This window comes from Pocillopora damicornis, chromosome 2 (genome assembly GCF_964200805.1).
Source record: "Pocillopora damicornis chromosome 2, jaPocDami1.2, whole genome shotgun sequence".
Lineage (NCBI taxonomy): Eukaryota > Metazoa > Cnidaria > Anthozoa > Scleractinia > Pocilloporidae > Pocillopora > Pocillopora damicornis.
This window is the reverse complement of record NC_142671.1, coordinates 31,054,971-31,068,871: the sequence shown is the minus strand read 5'-3', so window position 1 is coordinate 31,068,871 and position 13,901 is coordinate 31,054,971. Positions and strand designations below refer to the sequence as shown.

Sequence of the window (13,901 nt, the reverse complement as noted above, 5' to 3'; positions counted from 1 at the left end):
ATATGTTCACACTTTTCATGCAACTGATATAATAAGATGGAGAGGATATATAAACTGGAATTCAAATCTGGCTAGAATGTGGTAGAGCATAACGTGATCATCGAAACAGCTAATAAAATAATAAAAAACATGGTAAGAGTGTTATGTTAGATTTTTTTAAAAATTGTAGTGATTTATGCCAGTAAACGGTGGCGACAAGTAGGCACAGCATGTTTATTTCATAGTCGCTAACAAGTATATTTTGCCCGACCTTGAGTTCTTCTCAAGATGGAACAACACAAATACACAAGGAAATTTTTATAGTAACTTTATAACTATCCTTTTGTCTTTTAAAAGCTTAAAGCTCAGTAGATTCTGTCATATTGGGCTACAAAATATAAAAGTAGGAGTGAAAGAAAATTTTGGGTGACTTGCCGCTTTTTGTCTGATGCGTGCTGACATCAGCTCCTAAAGCGTGTCTAGACTGTACGGGAAGTTGCAGCTGAATGCACCCGCCGTGTTATGAATGCACTGTCGTGCGTGCATGAGGATTTTTACCGTGGTAACATCTTAAGAATGTTAGGTGGCACTTGTTCGCTCGCAATAATAAATACCATTTGTTTACTGGTCCAGAAGTACTATTCGGAAAACACAAACAGCCTCTGCAACATTGGTTTACGGAAAATTTTGATGGCAAGCGTCTCTTGTGGTGCTGTTTACTGTTATCACGCTCCTAGTTATATGAGTACACCCTGTGGTTTCTTTGTAAACTAGACTGACTTTGGGTAATTCATCTGCTTCTTGAGCCAACAGTTCGACGACGGGGTTTCTATAGGTGATTTGTTCTGGAAACTAAAACCTCCTTTCTTTCTAGCGTAGAATCGTCGCTCGAGTCCACAGTTAATAATGGCGAAAAGGAATTTTCGCCGATTTCTGCTCGAAGTCCTTCCTCTTCAACCACGCATGACACATTGCTATTTAAAACAGGGAGATAAGAATACAAAATCTTACTGATTGCAGTACAGAGATTAATTACAGATCACCTGGCTAGAGGGACATTTATTTTTATTTGGTCTTCATAACAATAAAACACAGAACATGGTGAATGATCATTAAGGATTTTCAGATTGCAGAGGTAAAAATATTAAAAAATATATCTTACATATAATGCAAATTATTTTTTTCTGAAGTGTATGATTGCTTGTGAGCAGCTATAGAAGTGTAAGGGCCCAACTCTAAAATAACACGTGTTCTTCAGGATGCAAGTGTCAAGGGGGTATGTATGATTCGTAGTAATGCATTTACGCAGAAGATGTTTGTTAAACAATTACTTTGCACTCTGAGTCTTATAAACTAGACGTCCTTTTAAATCGGGCCACTGATATAAAAAAAGTCCGGTGAAATATTTTTAACAGCTTTTATTATATTTCAAGGGGGGAAAATCATCAAACTACGCACGTATGCTAAATAAAGAGGACAATAACAATTACAGCAGACAGTGCCCAGGACCCAAAAGGCTTGGAGTTACTTTCCTGGCATCAGAATGGGGATCAAGCAAAGGAGGCCTCTCCACCTTAAACAGGGAATTGGCAATAAACATCGCAAAGGACCCAAGAGTTAAGGTCAGTTACTTTGTTCCAAGTTGCAATGACGAGGACAAGACAGCAGCTCATAGTCATAAAATAGAACTTATAAAGGCAGCAAGGCGGCCCGGCTTAGATGAGCTGGAATGGCTTAACTTTCCACCAAAGGATTTGCAAATTGACGTAGTGGTTGGACATGGTGTTAAACTTGGCCATCAGGCACAAATTATCAGGGAGTCCCACGAATGTAAATGGATTCAGGTTGTCCATACAGACCCTGAAGAACTAGGGATATATAAAGAATATCCCAATCCAATTTCGAATGCTCAGAAAAAACATAAAACAGAGGTAGAACTTTGCGAACTAGCTGACTTCGTTGTACCAGTTGGCCCCAAATTGTACAAAGCGTTTCATTCTTATCTCGCCTCGTGTAAGAAAGAGCAATGTTTCTTCCAATTTACTCCTGGAATTCTAGCAGAATTCTCTGAATTGAAACAAAGTCCAGAAAAACGAGAAGTTTGTAAAGTATTGTGTTTTGGTCGTGGAGATTCGGAGGACTTTAAATTAAAAGGATTCGATATAGCAGCTCGAGCTATGGCTAAGCTGAGTCATTGTATTCTGTTATTTGTTGGTGCTGCGAAGGACAAACTCGAAGAGACACGAACACGTTTCCTCGATTTTGATATCCCTCCCAATCAGCTAAAGGTGCGAGCGTTTTTGGATAGCCGGGAAGATTTGAAAAAGGTATTTTGCGAAGCAGACCTTGTCGTTATGCCCTCGAGAACTGAAGGCTTTGGTTTAACGGGTCTTGAGGCCTTGTCAGCCGGTCTGCCTATTCTTGTGAGTCGAAAATCAGGATTTGCAGAAGCTTTGTTGGAAATACCATTTGGCCGGCATTTTGTGGTTGATTCAGATGATCAAGATCAGTGGGCCAAAGCAATTGGGGACGTCTGCAACAACGACAGAAGCAGACGACTTGAAGAGTGTGAAACACTGCGAGACTCCTACCAGAATAAGTACAGTTGGAAAAAACAGTGTGAATCTCTCATTGACAAAATGATCAGCATCACTCTTAACGGTATGGATGTAAGCTTAGTTGAGATGATCCAATGCTATGCCAAAAAAGGAATATTTTAGTTAACTTTGAGGCATCTTTCTCCTTTCCCTATAAAAATTCCCAAGACCATTCATACTCTTGGGTAGAGATAGCCATTATCAGGGTTAATTTTCCCCAACAAAAAAGTAACACACTGCAATGTGAAAGATTGATTTGTGGCATATAGAGATGTATGAAACCTTTATGGGCTCGTTTAGTAAATTATTTGACAGTGGCCACTTAAACCTCAACCCTCTAAAACATTGCGTAGCTAATAGAATAATTAAAATGTCACATATTTTTACATAGACAAACCTGAAGATTGTGTGGGTGCAGCAGAAAAGTCCACATTGCCTCACCAGACGGAAGTCAGTAACGGCCTTTGTTCAGGTACCATACTCTCTAAGCACCCCTTTTTTGAAAACTATAAATACATAATAATAATGATAATTATAATAATGATGGTAATAATAAAATACCTGTAATTAGTCATACTCTGGAGACTGGTTTCTAGTATTAAATTCTAACTTATCAGATTGAAGCACTGAAGTGTCTAAGAGAGCAATTTCGGAAATTGATTAAATTTTGGTTCCAAGAGTAGCACTGAAATTTTACTCCAAATTCATATCACTGATATACCAGCAAAATCTCTATTCAAACAAATGATTATCGGTACGCCGTGTATTCCATGAAATATCAAGAGTGAAATTTCAGTATTTCCCATGAGAATGCCCCGTGGTTCTAATTTATCCTATGCCACATATTACCGGAGATTATCGAATGATCTCAATAGTTTCTTCAAAAGGGTCAAGTACAAAGTAATAAATAAAATGGATATGTTCAAACTTACCAAAGTACAACCGTTTGGTTCTAAAATTCTTGCAATTTCTTTCTTTGCCGTTACCTTTCATTTCTTTTCTTGTTGCCTTTGAACTTCTTTGTGTCGCAGGAATTCCAAACTTTCGATAGGTAATGAGTAGGTCTCTATTCTCTTTCGTCTGCTTTCCTCAGTTCTTTATGGTTAGAATCTGGCAACAGAGAAATAGCATTTGAGGCGGAGGTGCCATATGCATTCTCTTTTCACTGGTAATTTTCTGTTATTTGTTTTTTTTTATAAAATATGTCATGTGCCACAGCCTCCCGGCGAGTCCGCTTTTCATAATTAACGGGGCCCAGCCGAAGGCTGGCACCGGTCATAAAATGCAACCGGTTTTGTCGTTTTTTCAACGCTACATTGTTAGGGATATATCGCTGGCTCGTTACTTTTGGGAGTGCTCGCTGGCTCATTGAAATCTTATCCGCCATTTTGAAAAGCACGAGGCATGGAGGAAAGTCAAGAGAAAGATTGTAGCTTTTTGGGGAACGACACGTTCCCCAACCTTTACGATGCACTAGTTAATGAGCGAAAATTTAAGAGTGAATATTTGGAGAGACAAATTTACGAGCGATTACTTAAGAGTTAACCTTCCATCATGAAACTTAGCGAGAGCAAGAGCGACTTATCAAAGTTATCTACATTGAGTGAACCTTGACACAATGACTATTAAAATTACTTACATCTAAGCAGGTGTTCAAACTTTTTGCTGGAAAAACCTCTACGTTTGCGTCTTAAAAATTATTAGCGAAAATGTAAATATGCGAAAGTTTTCTTAATTTTTGCCTCATCACGTACAATGCCCGGTCACATTCGCGAATTTAACAGGCTAAAGCAGCATTCGAGCCACGATTTGGTACTCAAAATATGGAGGAATAATAACACTGAGGCGACTTTAAGAGTTTTTTGTCTCTGATTGTGAATTACGTCAGTATTAGCCTCCACAGAAAAAGAGGGAGCGGTGCGAGAGATTAACTATATTTATGCAATCCCGTGTCCCCCTGGGCCCCGGTAAGTTCCAAGTAGTGGTTATAGTTGATTTAAAAGGAAAGCGATATTTTTTTTAAGTAGCAACCTTCTAATTGTGTTTTCGCCTGGCTTTCTGGAAGTCAGTGCACATTTAGCTCCAGGTAAATTGCCCATCCACATAAAACTTAGCCGCGCTACATTTCAAGAGGCAGAGAGCAAAGATCCTGCGCAACAAGAAGAAGCCAAACACCTCCTGATGTGTGAGATGACGAAACATTTTCTCGAGATACATGCAGCTAAAGTCCCTTCTGAAAAATTCAATCAATCTCTCTCTTACTACCTACAAGGTGTACACGACTTGATGATAAGAGAAGCAGGCGAGGGGAGCTTGCGAATTTTAGTCGAATGTAGGACAATGGAAATTCTTGAGCGTCTGTGGGATGACTATAGTTCCGGTCACCTTAATGAAGTAGCGGAAGAACGCCTTTTAACGGATGAGATAAAGAAGAAATATGAAGTGGAATCAATAGAACTGGAAACGACCATTACTATGGAGGACTACCTGGCTTGCAAACTGTCATTAACAGGTACTTCATCTTATATTTAAAACTCCCAAAGAAGACAGATGTTAAGGCTTAATGCACTTAGGGCTTAGGAAAATGACTGTCAAAAAGAGATTAATCAGTGTCATACGGCACAGCGCTTCTGTATATAGATTTTGTTTTTGTTTCCATCTTGCCATAAAAACAAACGAACCTGTCAGTAGGAACGTGAGAAGTGTCACGAGCAAAGCAGTGAGTTCGGTGGAAAGTAATCCACGATTTTATCACAATTCTACCGACATTTATCTGTCAGAAACAAACAAAAGCGACAAAACAAAAAGCAAATGAACAAGGCGACAAAAAGAAAAGAGAAGAAAATGAAAATGAAATTAAAAACTTAGGAATTATTATTAAACGAGAACAAAGTTGTCGTTTTTGCATATATGACGAGGAAGCCACAAGAAACCGTGGAGTTTATAAAAAAAAAAATTAAATAAAGGAGAGGTCTGCTTAAGTAGGATATGTCTCAGTGTGAGTTTTGCGAAATGAGCTTGCCTTCTGGTCAAGGTTCGGGGGTTGAGGTTCCCGAATCGCGAGTAAAGTTTTTGGTCATCGCGAGTAGTTTCCTCAAAATTATCAGACCCAAATTTGAAGCTCAAATCGTACACCGAAAAAAGCAAAAATAGTAGCAAAACAAATCGAGGATCAGCATTACCATGTCCTTGGGAGTGTCCATGAATGTAAGATTTCCCATAAATATTGTTGTTAATGGAGGAGAAATATGTTATGGTTTCATGTTATGTCATGGTTTCATATTAATTCTTGCTACTGTTATTTTCTTTGACGCCATCGATCAGATCTGAATCGTGATTCAACAGTTGCAGAAAATCTAACTGACCGAGCGAATGGACAACCTCTAGTCGCTCAGGACGAAGAACAACGTGAACTCTCCACAGTGCACTTTGCGTTAAATTGTGAGTGAAAACATCAACAATTCAAATAGACCATTAAGTCGCCCATCTGCAATAATAGCAAAGCATCTATCAGAAATCATTAAATCATTTCTACAAGAAATCATTAAAAATTTTCATGTGAAGGTTATGACAATTTTACGGTAGATTCATGTTTGAATATAACTTATAGTTCCAAAATGAGCTTGTTCACTCTACTAAAAACCTGATGTTCTTTATTGTACGGCGAACAATAAGTGATGATTATTAATTGTGTATTTTAGTTTAATTGCCCTGTAATTAAAAAAAGCTGAAAGCCGAAAGGATATTGATATTAGCAAGAATACTTTTTCCGAAGGTTATGATTTGCATGAACCTTTTTATCAAAGTCAGAAAATTGGTTTTTACTTACATGCCTTTATATGTAAGATAGGAATGTTGATTTTCTTTTCATATATATCGCCCTTTGATAACAACGTAGACAGCGATTGTTCAGCAAGCCCAAATGAATTTCATACAAATCAAAAGAAAGGAAGCCTATGTCTGGTGTCTGAAATGTTATCTGAGGAAAAGACTTCTCAAAGTTCTTTTATGGAACTACCCACCTACCTTCGACATGTAACAGTAACTCAAGATTCAGAACCAACAAAAGAGCGTGACAACAGTTTACGATTTTCCGTCGAATGCCGAGATCTGGAAAGTCTTGAATGTCTGTGGTCCGACTATCGTTCCGGTCGTCTGGATTGGATGGCCGAAAAATGTCTTCTGACAGATGACATCAAAAAAAGATTACACGTGGAGTCTGTCACTTTAGAAACAAGCATACTGGAGGAGGACTATTTGGCGTGTAAAGAGCACATCTTAAAAAGTTCTCGTAAGTTGGTAACAATACTTGCTAAAGGGATATTTGAAGTCCTGGGTCAAGGTGTACGAAGACCGACTAGCGCTAACTCATGATCAAATGTTAATCCGGGTTCCTTTATTCCTTTGTTCAAAAGCTCTTTTGAAACAATTTTTCTATTCGTCTTAAAGCACCCAATTATCAGATTGGTTATTCTGAATTTCCTTTTAAAACTTTCCGATCTGAAATCAGATTTCGCGCTAACCCTGGGTTATCTTAATCCCCTTAAGATGTTTTAGCACGTAATTGCTTACTTTATTTCTCACGTAATGCCTCAGAAAACAGCAGAAAATCCCTTATGGGAGATGATGATGACACCGAAATCCTGCTTACTAAAGGGGCTATTCAAACAGCAGACACCGATGGTCTTGGTGTTCAAACATCCACAGAAGGTATTTCCCAACTGGTTGATCAAAGCAAGACTGTTATGTCAGTCGAAGAAAATAATGAGACCACAGAAGAACAACAGATAATTGCAGGAAAAATGATAGTTACAAAATGATTTACTTCTGCCGTTGTTATTTTCACTGTTGTTCTCAATTATCACTATCATTATGTCATAAAAATAAGAATAGTAAGGGACTAACAAGGAAATATCGAGACATCTATACCATGTCGCCTTCAATCGTCCTACTCGTTTCATTCAGTGGGATTTGTCTCAGAGATAAGTTTACAAGTTATGAGGAAGTTCGAATGAAAACCCCTCTATCTGGTAACCGGTGAAAAGATGGCACATGCATGATGTTATCCTGCCGTTACAAGCAGGCTAAGTAAATTGTTTATCCCTAGAGGTAGAAGCTTTATGTTTCAGTAGAAAGGCAATATTTTGATAAGTTTCTGAGTACCTTAAATTTCTCAAATCTTTATGCATATTTTTAAGGACTGTTGACAAGATCAGGTACTTTTTTTCTACTTTTATTGCCATTAAGGCCTTCGAAATTTTACTAGGCCTTTATTGTTTCTACGATACATTTTATCTACAAACATAACATATGCACAAACATATCTTCCGACAAACTTGTCGTAAACTACTGGTAGTTCCTTCACTGTCAATTTTATCTTTTTGTTATAATCGTTTCTTTCAATTTTTGGTTGCAAAGCGGTTATCATTAGGCTATCTATTTTACTATATTCATTTATTCTACCTCATCTCAGTTAATCATCTGTGTATCAGAGATGTATCGGTGGGTTTCTTAAGACAGCGTACCTGTTTACTTTATTCCTCACGCAATTCTACAGGAAACACCAGCAACTCACCTATGGGAGATTGTGATGACACTGAAATCTTACCTACTCAAAGAGCTATTCAAACAGCAAACACCGATGATCTTGGAACTCAAACATCCAAAGAAGCTGTATCCCAACTGGTTGATCAAAGCAAGACTGTTATACTAGTCAAGGATAAAAATGAACCCACAGAGGAAAAACAAATAATTGCAGTAAAAACGGCAGGTACAAATGACTTCATTATTGCCATTGTTATTTTCATTGTTATTCTCAATTATCACCGTCATTATTTCATAAAAATAAGAATGGATAAGGACTAACATTGAAATATCGAGATATCGATACCATATCGCATTCAATCATCTTACTCGCTTCATTCAGTGGGATTTGTTTAAGAAATGAGTTTTACAAGTTTACTTTATTTCTCACGCAATTCCACAGAAAACAGTAGCAACTCGCTTATGGGAGATGGTGATGACACTGAAATCTTACCTACTGAAAGGGCCATTCAGACAGCAAACACCGATAATCGTGGTACTCAAACATCCAAAGAAGCTATATCCCAACTGGTTGATCAAAGCAAGACTGTTGTAGCAGTCGAGGATAAAAATGAAACCACAGAAGAACCGCAGATAATTGCAGGAAAAGTGATAGGTATAAATGACTAAACTACTGCCATAGTTAATTTCATTGTTATTCTCAATTATCACCGTCATTATTTCATAACAATAAGAATGGATAGGGACTAACAATGAAATATCGAGATATCGATACCATGACCCATTCAATCGTCCTACTCGTGTAGAAGTAGAAGTTCGAATGAATGCCTCCCTATCAGGTGACCGGTGAAAAGATGGCACATTCATGATTTTATCCTGCCGTTACAAGCACGCTAAGTACATTGTTTTCCCCTAGAGATAGAAGCTTTGTATTGGAAGAAAGGTAATCTTTGGCGACAGTTTCTGAGTACCTCAAATTTCTCAAATCTTTGTGCATATTTTAAGAATTGTTCACAGATTTGAATATAAATGTAACGAAGAACATTTCGATCATTGCATGGATGGTGAATGGTGTCCTTCAGAACGGGATACAGTGCTGACCTGTTTAAAATATGCTCTCAACTAGAGATAATACTGATAAGCTGCCCTAATCATTACATTATCTTTAGGTAATCGTCCGCAAGGACGCGCACTTTCCCTGATCGGTCCAACACGTAAAATACCTAAAGTCAACTTACAAGAAGGCGGATGGTTGCTGAAAAAGGAAGAAGACGAAGCTTTGACTTCCTCTGATGCTTCATCAAGTAGCGACGAATGTAAGTCTTGTGGAACTGTAACACGTTCAGTAAAGTTGTTTAGGGCCTTTCTTTGACCGTTTTGTCACACGGTTTTTTTTAACACATAGCAGTCAAAGGCTTTTTTCGTGAAAGTTTTACGGTTATCGCTAAAAGTAGAGGTGTAAAGGTAATTATCGCTGGAGGGGATGAAAAGCAATTGAGCGATTGTCTTTCCCCAAAGATGAGATCAGCTAATTGAGTCTAGATCAGAGCTTTCCACAACTCTTTTCATTAGTTAATTACAGATAAAAACTTTAGAAGTTACTGAGAATTAAACCTCACAACATCTTCTATTCTGCCATTCTGGTATGTTTTAAAAACATCAATTCTTTTCCTTTCAATTTCGTACAATCTCTCTATCAGACGACTGAGAAATATTTATGCAATATCTAACAGTACCAACAATTCTAACCTCAGTAGCCTTGTGTGTAGCAGTGGGACTCATGATCAATAAGCCTGCAGAAACCTGGTCTCAAACAGGGACGTTTCTTGATTCATTGGCGTGTTCTGAAACCGCTGAATTCTGATTGCAGCAAGCCGTAACTCTCTTTCACATTCTTAAATTTTCGCTTTCATCGCTCTCCCTGTTTTCTCTGAATTCTACTTTGCCAAATTCACAGTGGATTTTGCAAATAGCGCTGTTTCATTTCCCTGACTCGATGGCATCTTAAGGTCGCACTAAGTGTGACCGTGAGCGTCGTGTCCCATTAAAAGACGGTGGGCACCCTTTTTTGTTGTAGGCAGCGGCGAAGAACCTCTGAGACACGTTTAATTTAGGGAAGAACTGTTGTGGATTTGAAATTTTGCGTGAGTTCTTCATTGGTTGTTGACACTGAACTATACTCCTTTACACTGAGTGAGGGTGGTGTAAGTCATAGGCTAAGTATCGGTCAGTGTGAGTAAGTTTTCTGTACACGCTGTTGGGCATAAGTAAACCTTCGGCGTCCATTGTAGCTGGCGTATCAAGAAAAGGAATGGTGCTGGCCTTCTTGACGTAGTATAGTGGATAGCAGGCTGTTAGTTGTTTTAATAATGTAATAAGCCGTCAACATTGTTCCGATCTAAGATGATAAAAGTGTTATTTACATATCGCTTCCGGATCTTTTCTCCTCTTAAAGTTTTGAACCTTTATTGTCCATTTCCCGAATTTTTACCCTCCACAAAATTGGCTTGCTATGCTTACATGTATCTGTATTATTGTATAAAACAGTATTAAAGGAGGTTGCATCGGAAGACTTGGTAAATTTTGCTACACGATATAATAAAACGCTCTTTTTCTTTTTTGTTTCATCTTTTTAGGGCATGAAAGATATGTCACCTTAGGCGGTGGACGCTTAAATTATTACAAATGTGATAAAACTAAAACTGCAAGTAGCTCGGTTTCTCTCAAAAGATACAGGTATAAAGTGTGGTTAAGCTTTGAGTCCAGAGTTTTAATCCGATTTCCTGGCTCAAATTCATATTTTTTGTAAGATGGTTAAATTAAAAAAAAAAAACAGATCATAATTAAGAGCTTGAGACAAGATAATAAATTCATCCCGCTTGGAAAAAAAGATCAAACATATCTGGCCACTATTGAATCTAGAACGAAACTTTCGAAACTAGTGTCTTTCAAGTCAAAGCAAATGTGTATCAGAGGATATGTATGTGATAGAGAAAAAGGACAATAAAATTTAGGAGCAGTGTCTAGAAAGAATATAAACGATTTGAAAAAGGAATTGCTAGGATTAATTCCAAAGCCTTTGCCGATTATTGACGGCATGAACGACTTACTCAAGAGTCCACAACAAGGGACTGGATCGAGGATTGGAATTTTTATCTTATTTTATCTCTGTAGATAGGCTCAATTGCATCGAAAAGTGATGGTCTCTTGGAAGCAACTTGCCTCAAAAGCTGCTATTTCCTAGAGAGAGGAGGATCGCTACTTTCGGTATCTTGCTGATGCTAAGGAAGTTCTCATCCTCCTACCTTGATTGATTTGTTTTCCTGTCGTTATAGGGTGTATTCAACATCGGGAAAAGAGTGTCTCCCGTGGACATTCAGACTTCATCATTCCAAAAACACAGATCTTGACTTTGCTGCACAGTCGCAGAGGGAAATGAACGTACGTGCTGCATTCATTATTACCGTAGCATCCTGACTTCACCGAGGTTTGCGTCCCTATCGAGGTAAAGGATGGGAGTTTTAGGTTTCCTGTTTCCTCTCCACCCCTTTTCAAAACACAATTACTTTGTTCGTGCTATAGCCAAATCCTCTGTTCCTGACCACAGAGCGAATTGCAGTCAGCACTTATTTCTGATTGATAGACTTGTTTATCGCAATCAAATTCTGCAATGGAAAATCCATGCCAGACTCAATTTGTACAGACGAAGAGTTGCCATGAAAATAACTGCTCTCTTCGAAATGAGCGCATGACTTACCTTCCTGGTTCAGCAAATCTATTTCTTGGTTAGGGATAAGCATCAAACATAGATCTGAGCGTGAAACATTTAGTTGACCCGATTGAGACGATTTTAACTTATATCGAAACGACTTTTTAGGAATGGATCACCAGAATAAAAACCGAAATAAGGAAACAACACACAAGCGCGTGAGTGACGTCATTAAGTCAGCATTTTCCTTGTCAGTAATTTTCTTTTGATAAAAGCTCGTGATGAGGTTTGATGAAGTTATTGTTATTTGGTTTACACAGCAATAATCCAGGAAAAATACCTACCAAGCTACGACGGTCTGTAACAGAGATAAAAAGACTATTACCACAACCTGAAGCAGCAGCGTGCTCTGTTATTATTGACCTGCCTCTTCATGCAAGCTTGTCGACAACAGGTAATGAATGCCTAAGGTGTCTGGTTGTTTTCTCCAATCAGATTGGGCTCGTTGGATTGCTCGTCTGCAGTAAATCTTAATTTTCCTCATTCTTTGCGATTATAACTACGTAGCTTGCCTCAGGAGAGGTTAATCTAACAAAGATATGCTTAGGTAATGCATTAAAATTACTTTTCATGAATACCTAGATTATCAGCCCAACATTATATCTGACAAGAGCTTGGAAGGTTTTTTAAATTTTATGAGGGTACTCCCCTGAAAGTTTATGACACGATTAAATAGAGTTCTTAAGACTTCATATCCTCGCTTACGAGATTACGCCTGTAATATTCATGAGGTCAGAAAAAGGGAAAATAGTTTTACAATTATTCCAACACACGGTTTGAGTTCAAAGAAAGTCCTATCTAGAGCTGTTCTGAGCTACCTAGGCCATTGGCAAATTTAAGGCTACTAACAACCTATCTGTCTGCCTGTAGGATGGGAGGTTGGGACGTCGGATTCCGATTCAGGTAACTATTCTACCTCGTTGAGTCGAGATGTTTCGGGTTCTTTTGTAGTAGAGGCGCAGACAGATAGTTCAACAATGTGATCACGGGAAGTAAGCATACTAAGCTGCATAGCGAGCACTGTCCGGTCAACGTCTGATGTCTGAATCAGATGCCTCTGTTATGCAAATATGTCCCTGGAAGAAGCTGCAACGTTTTTAAAATTGACAACGTTTCGAGGAATGTGAAATTCTTTGCAACCAAATTGAGGGACTTTACTTGTTACGGTGGAGCGGGCGATAAGAAGCTAGACGATTAGTAGTATGCGGTCGAAAATTCGCGATCCACTTCTGAGCCGACTACATCGTGGGACAAACGATTACATTTCAATACAAAAGAAGAGGAGTGTAATGACCTCTGTATTTTATTTGGAGTTATACTCGGGTAACCCGTGAAGTCTTTCTTAACATCAACTAATCAATATCTTGTTAGCGCCTCGTGGTAAATTTAGAGGAAAATGAAAAATGCGTCAAGGGTTCCTCTGACATTTTCGACACTCATAGAAGTCTGCTTTATTCTTACTCTGAAGATGACAAGGACGAAGGCAAAACGTCCACACACCAACAAGGACCTGAACCTTTCCAATCCATACCTGCACTAGAACTGCTCAAAGACAGCTGTAGCAAATATGGGTGGATAAGAAAAAAGGAAGGAAGCATAAAATCCTGTGAGTCTTTTTATCTTGTGCTGTGTCTATAAATTTTTTATAGAATTAATTTATTGCACATCTCTCTGCATGAGTCAGGTAATGTATGCAAGGATCATGAAATTGAGGTTAAGTTCTATATTGCAATCCCATTTACGATTTGAAAGGCAGCTGGCCCAAATGTAGCTTGAAAGTATATTGTTGTTTTTATGTTTTTTAATAGGGTGTAACAGATATATCATCTTACACAAAGGCTGCATGTATTATTACCGTACTCCATATGCTAAAACTACAGCTGGCAAGTTTTCCCTCAGTGGATACAGGTATGTTTTAATGAAAGACAAACTTTTTAGTCAGGAGCTGGATATTAGTTTGCAGTTCTCACTTCGTGGTAAAAGATTGAGAGCAGAAAAATTTGCCTTAGTGG

The 13,901-nt window shown here is 38.3% G+C and overlaps 1 protein-coding gene across 4 annotated transcripts in view; it reads left to right on the top strand.

Moving 5' to 3' along the window:
• The window catches only part of LOC149050830 (uncharacterized), a 28,309-nt gene that overhangs the window by 6,302 nt on the left and 8,106 nt on the right, over positions 1–13,901 (top strand). For 2 of the 4 annotated variants that reach the window (XM_089198376.1, XM_089198373.1), the window contains exons 2-17: positions 1,413–2,640; positions 2,968–3,048; positions 4,642–5,088; positions 5,901–6,017; positions 6,475–6,867; positions 7,173–7,286; positions 8,134–8,346; positions 8,563–8,775; positions 9,290–9,436; positions 10,757–10,856; positions 11,456–11,561; positions 11,998–12,047; positions 12,150–12,283; positions 12,760–12,792; positions 13,358–13,495; positions 13,698–13,797. In XM_089198376.1, coding sequence (XP_089054502.1) covers positions 1,413–2,640; positions 2,968–3,048; positions 4,642–5,088; positions 5,901–6,017; positions 6,475–6,867; positions 7,173–7,286; positions 8,134–8,346; positions 8,563–8,775; positions 9,290–9,436; positions 10,757–10,856; positions 11,456–11,561; positions 11,998–12,047; positions 12,150–12,283; positions 12,760–12,792; positions 13,358–13,495; positions 13,698–13,797 — 3,614 coding nt within the window. The remainder of the gene's footprint in view (positions 1–1,412; positions 2,641–2,967; positions 3,049–4,641; positions 5,089–5,900; positions 6,018–6,474; positions 6,868–7,172; positions 7,287–8,133; positions 8,347–8,562; positions 8,776–9,289; positions 9,437–10,756; positions 10,857–11,455; positions 11,562–11,997; positions 12,048–12,149; positions 12,284–12,759; positions 12,793–13,357; positions 13,496–13,697; positions 13,798–13,901) is intronic. The other 2 variants (XM_089198375.1, XM_089198374.1) reach the window with 2 other exon arrangements.